The sequence below is a fragment of the Athene cunicularia genome (genome assembly GCF_003259725.1).
Source record: "Athene cunicularia isolate RWA chromosome 2 unlocalized genomic scaffold, athCun1 chr2_part1, whole genome shotgun sequence".
Classification (NCBI taxonomy): domain Eukaryota; kingdom Metazoa; phylum Chordata; class Aves; order Strigiformes; family Strigidae; genus Athene; species Athene cunicularia.
This window is the reverse complement of record NW_020799095.1, coordinates 113519118-113536072: the sequence shown is the minus strand read 5'-3', so window position 1 is coordinate 113536072 and position 16955 is coordinate 113519118. Positions and strand designations below refer to the sequence as shown.

The 16955-nt window shown below is 40.1% G+C and overlaps 1 protein-coding gene across 4 annotated transcripts in view; it reads left to right on the top strand.

The window, feature by feature from the left end:
- Nucleotides 1-4100, top strand: part of TOX (thymocyte selection associated high mobility group box) — a 254818-nt gene extending 250718 nt beyond the window's left edge. For all 4 annotated transcript variants that reach the window (XM_026843607.1, XM_026843608.1, XM_026843604.1 and 1 more), the window contains 2 exons: nucleotides 1671-1822; nucleotides 3416-4100. In XM_026843607.1, coding sequence (XP_026699408.1) covers nucleotides 1671-1822; nucleotides 3416-3452 — 189 coding nt within the window. In that variant the 3' untranslated portion in view covers nucleotides 3453-4100. The remainder of the gene's footprint in view (nucleotides 1-1670; nucleotides 1823-3415) is intronic.
- The last annotated feature ends 12855 nt before the right edge of the window (nucleotides 4101-16955 follow it).

The window sequence follows — 16955 nt, the reverse complement described above, 5'->3', positions numbered from 1 at the left end:
TAGACTGTGGTGAAAGGCAGTGTATGGAGCATGGGGGTTACAGTCACAATGGATGGGGTTTATTTTACCTTATTAGCAGGGCAGTATATAAGTTACATGACAATTAGATGCAGAATACAGCTGTGAACTTGCCCACTACTAATAGTCTGTTTCTTGGAGTCATCAGGGACACAGTGAGGCTTCAAAGAGCATTTAAGGTACTGAAGCGTGACGTGGGATATTCTCCATATGGAAGAGATTATGGAAGAAAGTTGCACTCGATTATAGCTGAGGCCAAAATCCATGATCAGAATGAATGGAGTGAGGTGATGGTGTACACGAGAGGCACGGCAGGGCAGAACACCCATGGGACCTCTGGGGAAGAGACAGAGTATAACGCAGCAAGAAAGAGGAAGTGATGTTATATTTGAAGGAAGCTCATTTCTTGGATGGAGAGGGCCAGGTGAAAACTGAGAATACTCATTTATCTTGATGAAAGATAGCATGGCTGACTTGTTAAACCTGCAGAAAAAAAAAAAAAAAAAAAAAAAAAAAAAAAGTTCCTGTCCTAATGAAGGCTGTGTATAGGAAGCAAACACACATAATGCATTTGAAATTAAAACTAAAAGCTATGAGCTTTAATTCTATCTGTTGTGTATGTGGACTTTGGCCAGAAAGAGTGGATTTTCAAACTAGGTGTCTTGGTTCAAGTTCAGTTTCTGGTTTACTACACATCCAGTTAACTTGAGTGGGAATTGTATGCCCTTGCCCCATGAAGGAGTTAGGTCTGGTTTTTTTCAGCAGACATCGATTGGTTTCATACAGCATTCTGTACTTTACCCAATGTAGTTCTTCTGACTTTACAGGAACATGATGTACATTTTTACAGGGTGAACACTAGCCTTGAAATTTCAATTGTTCTCCTGGTTTTGAAACACAACATTTTAAACATCCTCATATATCAAAAGAGCTAAAAATTACTATGACTTCTCATATGACAGATATTTCACGGAGCAGGTTAGATGTCTTTTTGTAACTTCCACTTTTTTTTTTCTTGTCTTCTTGGTTTCAAAAAGCAAGTTATTCTGTACTACTTCCACTACATTAGTCCAACAACTGTTAAAAAGCTTTGGTTGAATTTCTGTTTGGTTGAGAGAGAAGTACAAATAAAAGAAGCAGCAGATGGTCCCTTTGTGACTGAATGAAGAAAAAGGGTTTTGAGAACAATATGTGAATAGGTGTAGTCTAATAAAACAGTCAGCCACCTGCTGCCTACATCCTTCAAAAAGATTCTGTTGCATATTCGGGGAATTAACAACTAGTGTGTATCCTTACATTTAATCTAAATGGAAGCTCTAAGGAGCAAACAGACCTTTTTGCCCCAGTGCTGGCTGAGTTGTTCTCTTGGTTTTGAATTGTTTCTGCTCTGTCCCTTTTAGTTCCATCCTGTGACTGTGTAGTAGCTAACAACAATTTAGCAGTGTTGCATTTCTCATACCAAAAAAAAAAAAAAAAAAGAGTGATAAAACTTAGAAAACACCTATACATTTTTTCCTATTTTAAGTTTGATAACTCAAAGTACACTTGGAAAAGAAGTATTCTACCATTTCCGGTACACATCAGGTTTTTTTAATGCACTCAACCTGTTGCTTGGTTTACATACATTGTAATGTACTTGCTTTCTCCTCTAGGGATTTACTCTTCAGCCTGATTATCAGAATATCATCAATCCAACATCAACAGCTGCACAAGTTGTTACCCAAGCGATGGAGTATGTTCGTTCAGGGTGCAGAAATCCTCCAGCACAGACTGTGGACTGGAATAATGACTACTGCAGTAATGGGTAAGCAGCCAGTGAATGCCACCTTGTGTTGAGCAACATTCATAACACAAGTGTCTGATAGAGAATTTGGAAACAAGTTTGTTGCCTGTTTCCCTACAGTATTTCACAAGTGCATCTGTGATGGCACTGTATTTATTCGGCAGTTAGGCTATTGTGGGAGAACAAGTATTCAATACATGCATTTATTAGACATTGTTGTCACCTTATCACAGCACATACACTTTGGTCTTAGAGAACTTCCATTCCTTAGAAAAGCAGAACTGAAATCTTAGGGAGCAAGTGTAGGAGAGCAGTTTTAAGATCACTACCTCCTACTTAAGAGGCAAATGGCATGAACTGTTTTCTCCAAATACTTGCCTACTTGTTCAGCAGGACAGTCTCACTTAATGACTTGATCTGTGCAGCAAGCCCTTGTAGGAGCCTGCCCAGCCCACAGACTTTTATACCCATTTACACTGAGCTCTGAATAGACTGTCCTCTGTCCAACAAGCTATTGCCACCTGTGGCTTTGATTCCCAGTCTCTTCTGGAAAAACAATGTACAGTCGTTCCCAGCAGTGCCATCTAGGAGCCCATTGGGCATAACTTGCCATCAGCAGAAGCTTCCTCTGAGCAGACCCTCTATATACCCTGTGTAGATATGCCTTTGTGAATCTGTGTGCATGGACTTAACCTATCTCTGCTATAGCATTGGCATAAACTGCCAGTGCAGTGTAACTTGCTCTGAGCTGCTCCTGGACTCAAAGCAAGCAGCTCTAAAGCTGTGGAAGAACAGAACTGGTGCCTGGCTTTTGGCAAGGAAGCAGGAGGTTAAGACTAAAGCCTCTTACAAAAAATCTCTGCAGTGTGAACCAAGCCCCATCAATGATGCTTCTTCTGCTTTGAGTGATATATTTTCTTCTGACTTCTACAGGCTGTTCTGAGTTATAAACTGGTAAATGTCTCCTTTTTGCTCTGAACTGGTATGCTTCAGTTGAAGCTGAAACCCAGCAAGAACTGAATGTAAAAGCATGCTTAGACACAGTGCACTGATGGAAGGTCTCCTGTAGTGCCTGTTCTCCAGTAGAGAGTTGGTCTAGTTGACTTTGCCAGAAGCTTCGGGTGTTCCCTTGCACATGCTTACCTGAATCTGCTAACATGCTTTGGCTATGTTTGTATTAGTAAAGAAAATAGGCCAGAGCTATCAGCGGCTGGTACCCATGTTCTCCTGCCCTATAAGGAAAGTGGCCACATCATGTAGGGTACTTAGGGAGTATCGTTCCAAGACCTGTGCTAAACCATCAGCTGTACCTATGCTGTTTGGGAGAGAGGGATAGTCAGTACTAGCAACCTGCTAGTGCAGGTGGTCCCAAACCAGGTCTTAAACCCATGTCCCAGTCCTGTGTAGTTTAGAGCCAAATGTGGCCTCTGGCTTGCTAGATGACACTATGGCACTGGGATTTTTCTTATTATTACCATGATAATGCAGCCATACTCCAGTGATGTGCTTGGAATTAATGACTTGCAGTAGGGTTGAGGGTTTTTTTGGAAGAATAGGACTAAAAATTTGACAAATTTTTGAAAAATCGCATTTGTTCTTTTTCTCTTTGAACAGGGGCATGCAGAGGGACAAAGCACTCTACCTTACCTGAAAATCTGAAACACCTCTCCTTTCCACTGAGGAATGCAGGGAAGTCTTTTCATCATGGATTGCTTTATGCAGTCAAGGCAGTTCTGCATTTTATTAGGAAATACAAGTTGCTAAGCACTTAGGACTATTTGAGCTTGTGGGTCACCCACTCTGGAAAAAATAGTCTTGCTTCTTTCTTTTTCTTTTTTTTTCCCCCCCCCCATTTTTTTCTCTTTCTTTCTCCTTTCCACCCCTACCCTGAGATCCTTTAACGGACATTGCTTTTCTTCTTCCCTGAAGGAAACTTGGACCATTCAGATTTTATGTTGGTTTTTGCTGTGAAGTGCTGCGATAGTAACTGCCTTAGCAACTGTAGATGTCTCGGATAAAAGTCCTGGATTTTCCATTGGTTTTTCATAATGGGTGTTTATATGAAACTACTAAAGACTTTTTAAATGGCTTGATGTAGCAGTCATAGCAAGTTTGTAAATAGCATCTATGTTACACTCTCCTAGAGTATAAAATGTGAATGTTTTTGTAGCTAATTGTAATTGAAACTGGCTCATTCCAGTTTATTGATTTCAAAATAAGGGTTAAATTGGCAAACATTCATATTTTTACTTCATTTTTAAACAACTGACTAATAGTTCTATATTTTCAAAGTATTTGGAGAAAAAAGTAAAATATTCCCAAATGATATTAATTAAAAATATTGGCTTTGTCTCATGAAATAAACACAAAAAATAGAAAAAAACCTAATGTTGATAAAGAGCAAACACATTTATTTTGTACTGCCTAAAAAATGCTTCTTTTTTTTAAAGAAAATCACTTTATGTGTACTGGTTAGTAAATGTCATTTAAGTCCTTTTATGTATAAAACTGCCAAATGCTTACCTGATATTTTATTAGATGCAGAAACAGATTGGAGACAGCTAAATTATAACCTTTACATATGGCTATGTATTATTGTTTCTTCATACGGTGTCTGTATTTAATCTTTTTTATGGAACCTGTTGCGCCTATTTATGAAATAATAAATATAGGTGTTTGTAAGTAAATTTGTTAGCATTTTAAAGAGGTTTCTTTGACGCTTTAACTTTTGCTGGCACAAATTGTTCACAACTGATGTGAATACTTTATTTAGTTTTACAGTGACATATATAACACCAAACCTGCTTTACTGGCAGAAAATGAAGGTAACCAATACTTATTTCTGTATTTCTTTGGTTGTTAAGAAAAGAAAGGTATTTTAAGTAATTCCCTTTTTAAAACGTTGTAGCAGGAAGTTGCCCAAAACTAAGACTTGAACCAACAAAACTAACTGAATAAAACTTCATAATGCTGCTTCTTGAAACTTCATCAGTTTTGGTTAATTAGTCAAGTGGAATAAAAATATTGCCAACAGAAATATTACCAAATACGCTTCAGCCATTTTATTATACATGCAAAATTTCCTACAGAGTTTTAGGGATTGTATCACAAATGCATCCTAGAATGAAAGGTAAGTTCAACAGTCACAGAGAACAGGATTTAAAAAATCCAAAAGAAGATATTTTGTTAATATTTTGGATCAGGAATAGCTCTGAAAATATAATTCTGGACGATTTCTTTCCAGATGCCTGTCCAATGAATGGAGACTCCCACTGATTTGTATTTCTCTGTGAAATAAAGCAAGCAACTCGGCTAAAATACACATTATGCAATGCCATTGATTTTCCTTTACAAACAAAACAGAAACAAAGGCATGCTTGCTTTGGAATGATTTCAGGCAATATACAATCGGAATCACTTGGCATGTAATAACTAATAAATAATGCAGATCAGATGTGATTACTCAAATGACTGTAGCTGAGAGCTCTAATTTTCCTGTCTTGAAACTGTATGAGAACTCGTGATTAAATTCACAGTTTATTGTTTGTCTATTTAGTACTTTAGAAATATACCAGCACTACTAATTACCCAATGTCTTCTATTTATTATATTATAGTAAACTACATTTTCCACTCATATTAATTCTAAAGTGAGAAGATAATTACTGGGGATGAGAAAAATCAGCTTTGATTTTGGCAGGCAGTTTTCCTTTTTCTTTTATGGAAAAGAACTGTGTTATCTTCATTTCTTTTAGAGCAGGTGCGCAGTCACATAAAGTTGTTAATTTCAGTATCCAAGCAGAGTTCAAAAGACAAGAAAACTTTAATGTAAATAATAATAATAATAAAAAAAACCATCATGAATAAAATACTTATTCTGTATGAACCTGTGGCTAGTGTCTCTCAGTCTGTAAGAAGGGAAACCCGTGGTGTGTTTGCCATGCAGCACCTTACCCACCCAGTGCTTTAGGAGTGGTTGGTTCTGTGCCTGTGCTCTGTTCGGATGGGACAGCTATGCTGGAAGAGCAGCAGTTTTTGCCAGGGTTATACTGAAGCCACTTTGTTCTAAACGATCCAACTTGAGTGCATAAATGTCAGTTCTTCATGTCTGACCTTGGGAAAAAGGAATGGTTGCCAGCCAAGGGCAATCTGCTATTTGTTTTCAGATGCATATTGACAGATACAAATTGTCAATAGATAGAGCCTAGAAGGTTGAGATCCTTTTGTAAGCAGGTGAAACTCCACTGGAGTTTCATGAAAGTATGCCCCATCATTTGCTGAAGCACTGTGGCTTAGGCACCACAGTAATACATATACCCAAGTCACCATCTGTCATAACGATGATAATGAGAAAGCACACAGGAACGAAACAACCTACACATTGAAGCAATGCAGTAAGAGCAAGTAAATATGATAAAGACATCTGCCAAAGTGATAGAAACCAAGGGAAATAATGTATTCCATTAATTAAAATTTGTATTTTTTAAAAATTATTTTCTGAAAGTAGGAAAAATGCAAGGTTAGCAACATATGCACTCTTCAAGATTTAAATCCCATGTGCTTGCACCAAGGTAAGCAGAAGTTTTGAAAAGGAAAGGGTCTTTGAATTTACTGCTGCTCTCAGTGTGCCTCATTCTGGAGAGGCAAGTCCCAGCCTCTCCATCAGCAAACTCACAGAGGTTGGAGCAGAAATCCAGTCCCGCTGCTGCCTCTGACCCAAAAAGGACTTGCTATAGGTTTCCCTCCCTGCCACATTCATCCACAGACATTAAGTAATGTATTCATGGAGGGCCCCAGCCATTCACAATGAAATGTAATGTATTCGTGCCCACTCCTCTCTCTCACCAAATGCTGGTTCCTGATTCCAGTGGTATCTCTGCCAAATATTCCCTGCGAGGCTCCCCTGTAAACAGGAAACCTGACAATAAAAGAGCTCATTACTGGAAGGTAAAACATGCTCTTACCACCTTCCTCAACCTTCTGAGACTTCATCTCAACCTGAACTACCAAGACTGTATCTGACTGTTTCTTACCCAATCCTGTAAACATGGCAGATCCACGGGGAGCTCTTTCTGTGCTCTGGGGAAATGGAGTAGGTAAAAATCCATGTTTTACAGACACTGTGAGAAGTAGCTGAAGATCTGTATGTAAACCATACAGGAGTTACTCCCCAGAACTCCCACAGATAGGTACATATAGATACAGATACAGGTATAGATAGACAGACATCTATACAAACATTGCCCTGTCAATTATTTATCTGGTATCTTCAGGTCCTTTTGCATTTAAATAAAATATTATTTAGTGAGTATAGCAGTGTGCTGGCAGTGCTGCAGGAGGTGCTGAGCACCTCAGAGAACAGGAGGTGCTTTTTGTCAGGTCTCACAGACAGCATTTGCTTTCCTTTGCAAAGTCATGTATTTTATTATTACCCAGCAGCACATTAAATCACAACTCAAATGTAGTTCTTATTCCACCAACAAGAGGACAAGTGAGAACAATGACTTGTAACATTTCAGAGTCTGTCACAGTTACTGCCTAATTAGAGAAACCCACTAGCAAATGTGCATCTGCATGGATCCTGCGACTGTCATCATTTCACATTCTATTAAGGGCTTGCTGCGATAGACACTTTACAAAGAAATTTTGTTCAGGCTAATACCAAGCTGGCAAACACGTAATTGGCTAGAAAATAAAATAGGAAAGGAAAGGAAAAAAAAATGAGGAAGGGGAAAAGAAAAGGAAGCCTTCCTATTCGGAAAAGAAGCTGTGTGCAAAAATCCACAGTATACTGCAGAGAAGATCCTTACCCACTGACAATTGTGTGTTTACAACGAGTCTGAGCATAATTGCTCTGATGGGCTGTCAAGGAAAAGATTAATTTGGCAAAGATTAGTATTGACTTGCTGTTTATTAAGGCTTTTAAACAGCTGTATCTGGCAACATTCCTGTAAGTGCCTGTCATGTCTGAAAATCAGGCTCACACCCGGGTGCTTGCCAGCTGTTGCTAAACAATCTTACCACTTTGAGTATCTTTCTCCAGGCCAAACAGCAAGAGCAAAGTATTGCCAAATGCGTCTCTCTCATCCTGTCATTTTTCACGGGATCTGAGAGCTCAATTGTCAGTTGATGGCTCGATGGCTGAGCTGATAGCAGGGTGGTTAGAGAGGTGCTACACCAACCTGTCCCCCTTGCTGAGGGGAGGTGCTGCTGTTAGTCACCTCATCAACACAGAAAACCACAGCTTGCAAGTGCCGTAATGTGAAGGCATTTTAAACCCCTTAGCGCCTGCAATCAAAGTGGTAGGAGGCAGAACTTCAGAGCGAATGGTTCATCCCCCCAGGCGCTGATGGATAAAGCCAACAGGTTAGGAAGGTGTGTGAAAGTACAGTAGACAGCACTAATCTTTACAAAATGAGCCAACAATTTCTTCTATGATTTTTTTTTTTTTTCCCAGACTGCGGATAAACAAATGTTGTAAAATCAGGCACACAAAATACCCTGGGTCACTGGAAACCTGTTAAAGGGAAGATGTCAGCTGCTGTTTTTGTTATGTTACTTAAAACATTTCAGTTTGTATTGTAGGCTTTAGTAGCAAGCTCAGAAACAAATAATACCAATGGAAAGAAGGATAAACGGCTGCAGCTAAACGCCAATACAAATAGCCATGTGTTACAATTAAAGTTGATTTGGCCTTTCCAATAGAAGTCTGATTTTCTGGGATTAATCTCGACCTTTTCAAGTTGCATCAGGCTGAAATAAGTTGTCAGAACAGATGTGAATTTTGTTTGCAGAGAACAATTGTAATCCAGTAACCCTTAGAACATGAGCGTTTTCCAGACTGCCAGGCAACTGGACAGTGAGGATGCGAACGGCAGATACTGAGCACACACAGCAGGAAGAACCAGAGGACTCAGCCATGTCCAGAGGCTGGAAGATTAGGTCAAAAAATTTCAGACTGAAAACAAAGTACTTTTCCTTTTAACTCTGGATTTACCAAGCAGCATGGAGGATGCACAACTACTGGAAAAAAAGATGTTAGATCAAGGATGGATACCTTTGTACAATGTGTTCTTTAGCTGTCTAACCAAATCAAACATCTAAGGATGTGATATTCCATGCTCCACTCTTTCACAGAAGGCTGGGCACACATTTTGTAATACAGAAGTCTCCGAAGGCTCCAAGAATCGCACATTTCAGATGCTGCTCTAAACTAGCTTTCTAAGAAGATTTGCCTTACAATCTGCACAGCTTCAGTATTAAAAAAGAAAAAAAAAAAAAAAAAAAAAAAAAAAAGAACCTCTAGTGAATACTCAGATTTCTTATACTTTCATGCATAGAGTGAAAAACTTCCCAGCTCTATGCACAGCATGTATGCTGACCGTAGTGCTCCCAAAGAGCCAAGTTTCAGCAGAAGTAAAAAAATCCAAAGCCTTCCCGATATGGGCTGGGAGCTAGAGGGGCAGAGGGACAATTCACCCTACCCTGCTAGGACAGCAATTGTGGCAATGTAAGCCCTCTGCAGTCACAAAGCCTGCAGGTTGTTTTTGTCATACCAGTTTTCTTCACAACGAAACACCTGGATCCATATTTATGCCATCAGTGCAGTCATATTGTTAAATACTGAAGATGCAAGAGAGATTTTTCCTGCTGTCTATATAGCACAGCTTAGATAGCAACATGAAGTTCCAAAGTTCATTCAAAAGCATGTCATCACTTGAATAAATAAGGTTATCTGATTCCCTAATTAGTAGAGTAAGCCTTCATGTTTTGATATCTACTTCTGCTCAGAGTTCTGAAATAATGAGCTGAGCCTCTCCACTCCTCTGGCATACAAGCATGTGTTACATGGTTGGGTTAAAGAGATGAATATGAAAGAAGGGAAGTAAGTGATGTGCCCAGGGACACAGAGTAATTTAGAGGAAAAGCAGCTGAGATCTGAGAATTTTCAAAAATAATCTTCTGCTTTAGTCACAAATAAAGTTCAACAACTATGAAGCAGTGCTCATATCCACAAGGACAGCTTTAACTCAGGTGAGATTTTACAAATAATAACTAGGAGGATGTTTCCAGGTTTTATTTGTCTTTAGTGGTTTTCTACTTTTGTCATATGTGTACAGCTGACTGCTATTTTCAAATTTAACTGTAAACTGACTTAAAAAAGATTAATAATGAGAGAGATGTCTGAGTAATCTCTGGCCTCATGTTGCTGGAATTTTGGATTAAAATTTCAAAGCTCATGTGAGACTGGAATTTTGACTATACTATTCATATCCTCTTTTTGCTGAATTTCCCCCTAGAACCCAGCAAAGTCTTTTATTTGTCAGACTTTCTGTATCAGATTTTAAAAGGACCATACATATACACATAACTGCACACTGGGGAGACTCATAGGACCCACAAAGAGTGAGCCATGACAGCGGAATGGGACTGTCCTGTTCTGAGTCCCCAGCAGAAGTTGCCCTCTGCAAACAGGCTGGAATAAGGTCCTGGCAGGACGGTCGTGCTTCTGCAGTACACAGGTGATAGACTTTCAAGTTGAGTATTTCTAAACTCTCAAGAGAGAATTTTTTGAGAACAATTTGATCAAAAGCCAGAAACAGGCTATCCTGTCTTCTTATACTGTTGACACCTTTGGACTGGGAAGGAACCTGAGCCTGGAGTTGGGAGCCTTTCCAAAAGTGATCCCAGTACAAGGAAAACATTGACATACTGGAGTGAATCTAGTGGAGGCCACCATGATGGTCGGGGGCTGGAGCACAGGACACAGGTGGAGCAGCTGAGAGCGCTGGATCTGGTTAGTCTCAAGAAGAGGAATCCAAGGGGAGCTCTTACTGCTCTCTGTAACTGCCTGGAGGGTCTTTATGGAGGAGACAGAGCCCAAAATATTCTGGAAGCACACATGAAGGACAAGAGACAATAGATACAAGTTGCAATGAGGAAATTCTGATTACATATTAGGAAAAAAAAAAAAATCACCAGGAGAGAGGTTAAAAACACTGTCACGGGAATACAGAGATTCTGGGAGATCTCTGTCCTTGGAAATATTCAAAACTTGACTGGACAGCCCTGAACAAACCCATTTAAGTTGTACCAGCTTTGGCTGTGGTTTTCTTTGACTAGAAAACCTCCAGATATCCCTTCCAATCTAGGCTAGTTTGTGATTCTGTTTTGCATCAAATAGAAAGCCCAGCAGATCATGGTTTCTTGGCTTCAGATTGGGAAAGGGAGTGCGAAAGTCTTTGTTAGTTACTTCCTGTTATACACCTCATGAACTACAGTGAATTGTGCTATTTTAAACTGAGGTTTCACAGTCTAATTTTACATGTACAGAAAAAGCAAAAGTGAACGTCATTTGTATCTGAGTTTCCTTTAGAGGTTTATTTAAGGGAAAAAACCCTCCCAAGCAAATCATAAACCCTTAAACCACTGATCACTTTCCTGAAAATAATTGAGTTTGCATTATTGGGCGTGCAACTTTCATGAAAAGACAAGCAGGAGTGTATTGGTTGCCAAAGCAAAGTTGACTGGTTAAGGCTTGGACTTTGGGGAGCAAGGCATCAGATAAATGAAGGAAAAGATAAGTTTCCTTCTTTTTTTTTTTTTTTTTTTTTTTTTTTTTCTGAGGACTTCAGTACGTGACTTTACATTTCAATGCTTTTCCTCCACCAGATGGTTTAGATAAAAACCTATTAGTTTCATTTGTGCAAATGGTTTCATACAAAAAATGTCTATTTTTAACATTTTTGCCTCAAGGCTTGGATTCAACTTTCTTTTTGAGAAGTGGAGAAGTTTTCACTAGTGTCTTATACTTTAATCATCATCATTCTTACTATCAAATAAGGTTCATACCAGGATGTGGTTGATGAGTCCTCTAAAAGAATTTATGTGTGAAAAAATGCATTAAAATTACTTCATAAATTTGATTTATGCATCTTTTCAGACAACCTTTACGTGTTTGCAATTTTCCATGAGCTTAGTTATGAGTATTTCAATCTCTGCAAAAGCAGTGTATATGTTCTGTCAAACATAATGATGCAGAACCTTTATCTTCCTTTCTTGTCTTGATGTCATTCCTTTGGAAAAAACATTCAGTGTGTGAAAACTGGAGAGGGTTCACTACTGGAAACCCTAATTGCTCTTACAGGCAAATTTACTCCCATTTCTGGAGGTAGGGAATTCCCTCCAGCAATGAAATTAATGTGGCTGTGCCACACACATGCTGAGGGGATGTTAGGAGGGCATACATGAGTAATTTTAATTGTGAGGTCTTTCTTCATTATTCAAAGAGCTGTTTGGAATGAAACAGAGCAGGACATGGGGAAACGCCATAATCTCTTCATTAACATGGCCATCATGGCTGATCCAACACAGACACTATCTGCCATTTTCTCTCATTTTAGCAGAGCTCTCTGGGTGCTCAGGGGTGTCTGGCACCCAGCCCATCAGTTGTGCAAAGCACTAGGACCTAACTCTAGCACGTGATGGAGGCACACTGTCAGCAACCTGATCACACTGGCGTCACTCTGCAGTCAGAGGAGGAGGACCAGCACATCCAAGGTGCATACTATGTAGGACAAAACTCCTCTCTCCTTTGTCTACTTCTCTGTAGTACTTGATGAGCCTAAAAATGAGTGTCTACACTACACTAGGAAGTAATTCTACCCATTATGAGTTGATCAACTGATTGAAGAAGTGCAGGGGACCAAAGGTCCTGCAACTGCATGAAGTTCAGGGGTTTCACTTATGACAAAATTTACTGTTTTCCCCTGTACTGCACCCCATCACCAGTAACTCAGCAATTCACATACCAGAAGTTAGGTGGCTGAACTCATATCTAGACCCTGACAGGTTTTTAGCAAGTTAAATGCATTAACTGTTAACACAAGAATTAAACCAAACAAATAAACCTTCTATGTGCTTTCCTGGATTTGGTTCTTCGGTTATTTTGCCAGAAAAAAACATTGGCAAGTAGCTATGGAAAGAAAGAAGGTAAGAAAGACAAAAGAAAAAAAAAAAAAAAAAAGAAAGAGAAAGAGAAAGGAAATATCCCCAAGTGTCTTCAAGATGCGGGTTTGTGCAGTATTGCATTCTGTTGGACATTCAGAGAACCAGAGCATATATAAATAGAAACCACTCCAAAGAACAAAACTCTCCATGCAATAAGGAGATTTCCAGTCATGAGTATATTACTTGCAGGATTTACACCACAGGGGCAATATATTGACAGACCGTGACTTCATATATACATCACTGTATTATTATAGCTGTTAGGATGTTCAGGAGGTTGTAATTAGTGAGCATCAGGGTGTGTAAGCCCCCTGTGTGGTGCTGCCAAGGCTAATCCATGTCAGTGCCTGCAGGCAATGGTGTAAAATAAAACATTTCAGTGAACAGCACCAGGAAAATCTAAGCCAGGCCAAGACAGCCACAAGACCCTGTGATATGAAACAAAAGCAAACATAATCCATGGGTCAGAAATAACTGCTGATCCATGGCTTATTTTTTGTGGTGCACCTCCTGCATTAAAAGAAGAATTTGAATAGGAAAATGGCAAATGGGAGTGTTGTGTTGTTGCGGTATTTTTTTCCTTCCTAATAATCCAAATACCAGCACCTCACTCAGAGCCAGCTGGGGCACAGGCATTTGCATTTGCGGGCACAAAGGGCTGGATGAGAGATCTCCATCACGGAATGGCTGTTACACCACGAGTGGGTAACTGTCTCATCTAATGCTCCTCACTGGACTGTGAGATGTGGATCCGTTTGCCCAGGTCAGAAGTTAGTGAGCTGCGTTTGTAACTGATGACACATTCAGCTTTCCATCTGACAGCAGCTAAAGATTGCACTTTATTTCCTTTTAGGTCAAAGTCCATCCCTTCCTAAGAACTTCTGCTCCACCAAAAGGCCTTAGCCCTGCTCCCTGCCCTCCCAGACACCAGTCCCAAGAGCACAGCAAACATCTGCACTATGGGAGATATCTCTCGCAGGCTGGTAAGGAGTCTGATAATTGCCTTTTGGGGGGATTTCCACACCGAGCAATGCTGCATCAACATGCCATCATAGCATTAGGTGGGCACGCAATTCATTTAACCATCTCTCCCAGCATTTTTATGCACTTATCTCCACTCCCTCTCTGTGTTTTGAAGTAAACTTAAGCTAGGCCATCAGCCATTGCCAACTCTTTCAATAATACCTAAAAAAGCTGACCATTGTATGACATGCAAAATGTCTGAGATGGACTAAGAACCATCTCCATGGCTGGGATTGTATGGCATTGTATACCAATTGTATGGAAGTTTTTCAACACACTGCTTTGGGTCAGCATACCTTCCCTCCATGCTCTAAGAAAAGGAGCTCTCATGATAGCAGCAAATAATCATGACTATGCTTTTGTCATAATGAATATTTGTACCAGATTCTAAAAGAATAACGTGCATCCAGTCAGGGAAAATGGACCCAAAGTATGACCTGCATGCCCTCAAAAGATCTATGACTTGAATTACAATGAACCATTCATGCATAAGCTGCATATCAAGAAACAGCTAGTTCATCTCGCTAAACATCAGACTCATGGTGCATATTTGAAAACAGAAAAAAAATTGAATTCATCATATGAAAAATTAGTTGTAATTGATTTGCCTGCATTGGTTACTTTCCAAATAGTTCTTTATACCTTGTCTAGGAGAAGAAACTTATCTCAGGATTTTCATGCTTTTCCGAAAATGAATCAGAATATTTCCTCTTGAGAGACACATGCAAGTCAAAAAGCCTAAGAATGTTTTCCTCCATTAAGACCTGATCTTCTATCATTAAGACTAAAAAGTCTTTTGCCATTGCTTTGAATAAAACTGAATTATAAAGTAGAAAAACAGTTTAGACTGCAGAAATATATGAGTGGAGCCAAGTACAGAATGGTGTTAAATGAATGCCTTAATTCCATGCTATGGGTTGTTTGGATTTTTTTTTTAAATAGATAAAATAGGTAAAGCCACGGAAGCAAACACTTAAAATTAATTAAGCTGTGTTTCAAGAGAGGGTTGAAACTACCCTTTGTCCTCAAAACAGTCTTCTTTCCTTGTCCTCAGACAAGCCAGAGATTTAATTTGCGTCACACAAAGGAAATACTCCCAAAGGAATTATACATCCAATTTACAATATGACATGTGAATGCTCCACCTGCTTGGGGCCACGCAGGGAACTCGCCTTTCTCCCGAGGACACTGCTGCAGCAAGGTCTCTATGGGGATTTAAAAAATTACAGCCTGAGATGACTTCTGGATATGAGCAAGTTTGGCCTGATCAGTGGTAAAAAAACCCACAGGTAAATAAATTGTATATCCCTTCAGCACATCTTTGGGATTTAAAGGATATATCAGCACTGCCAAATAACTTAGTTTAACAATTCACTCTTGGGCCCTGATATCTGTGTTGCTTAAGTAGTAGCTCACTCCTGGGCTTCACTTCTTGGAGTGAAATTCTTCTTCACGCCAGGCCTGTGTGTGTTTTTAAGCCATTTTCCCTATGGAAACACCTTAGTTTTGTCCTTGAGGATGGACAAGGTGGCATCAACCCTGCACAGTACTCTAGCACTACCCCTGCATGCCCATCACCACAAAAGAGCCCACTCAAACACCCCCACAGAGCCTTCCTTTCCTGCCATATGCTCAAGGGGCTACAAAACCTTAACTGTGGGGTTTGAGAAAAAAAAAAAAACCTTCATGCAAACTGATCTGTGGAGCTCCAGGGTCCCGTGGCAGTACTCAGGACCCTGGGAAGAGAGCTGTGTGGTATGGATGCAGCCAGCCTGCCTGAGGGAAGGCTGGCCCCGGGCAGCGGCTCTGGAACACACTAGCCTGCTTGGTCTGGGGACTGAACTGCTACACTGGGGTTAGCCACAGCATAGCTAAAGAGACACTTCCATCCCTTGCACCTTTTCTGTTCCTCACATAGGGAATCATCCAGACAAAATGGCCCTGCAGACAAACTGGCCAGCACCATGAGCAAGGCATCAGCAAAGCATACAGGAGTGCTGGTCTTTGCATGCCATGCAGGAAAGACTACTGAAATTTTTCTTGCTCATCCAGTCATGCTCAAGTCCCTGTACGTACATATGAGGGGAAAGGAGTTTTAATTTCAATTTTGAGTTTGCAAGCTATGTCTCTGAGACAGTAAAAATCATTTTGTAAATGCAATAGCACTTTTTTAATGTAGCTTGTACCCAACATATTGTACAAACTAAAGCAAACTCTAGATGGAATAAAATAAAACAGCTAATGGGAGAATATAATAGATGACAAACAGTGAGGCTAAGCATTTGACAGTTTCCCACTGCTGAGTATTATTATCAATAGCACTATATTCAGCCATGTGTATTATCATCACGAGCCACACTTCATCTTATAATATGAAAAAGGCCATGTTTGAAAACCCTGATCAGCATAAATTATGCAGCTCATAAGTAATTTCTAATTGATATTTTGCTTCATTTTGTGACTCACAGCTATAGTGGTATATCAATCCCAAAGCACGGAAGAGTCTGCTGTATGCCACCCAGGAACACAGCAATTCTGCAAGCAGCACATCGAGTGAGGTGGGCAAGGATGACACTCCAGTGCTCTGCTGCTCTGGCTCACCCCGCAGGATTGGGCGGTGGAAAGGTTTGCTACTAAGTCATAAACCTGTCATTGCCCATAGATGTTTGAATAAAAGCAGGAGAGTTCATAATCTTTGGGGATGGAGCGTGTTATCTGGGCACCAGAGAGGCACGGATGGAGTGATCTGAGAAGACGATCCCTTGGGAGCAGTGACCAGCGCTCACTTTGGGGGTTAAACCAGTGGCTCAGTGCTTGCTTGCAGCTGAGCATCAAAGCATACAACCCTGAGTGATACTCTCCTGACAGTGGGTTTCTTTTCAACCTCCATACCTCGGGCAGGTGGCATTACCACATGACTTTTCTATCTTCAAGCCATGGAGACTTAGCTCAAAGCCAAAGAGTAGTCTTTTCCAATACAGAATGAGCCAGAGAAGCAGCTGCACAGAGTGACCTACTGTCATGGAGCAAGACATTACCATAACAGCAGCCAGATGGCCAGGCTTTGCCTTTATTATTGGAATTATTATTCATATCACAGGAGTGCTGAGATTCCCCAGCCA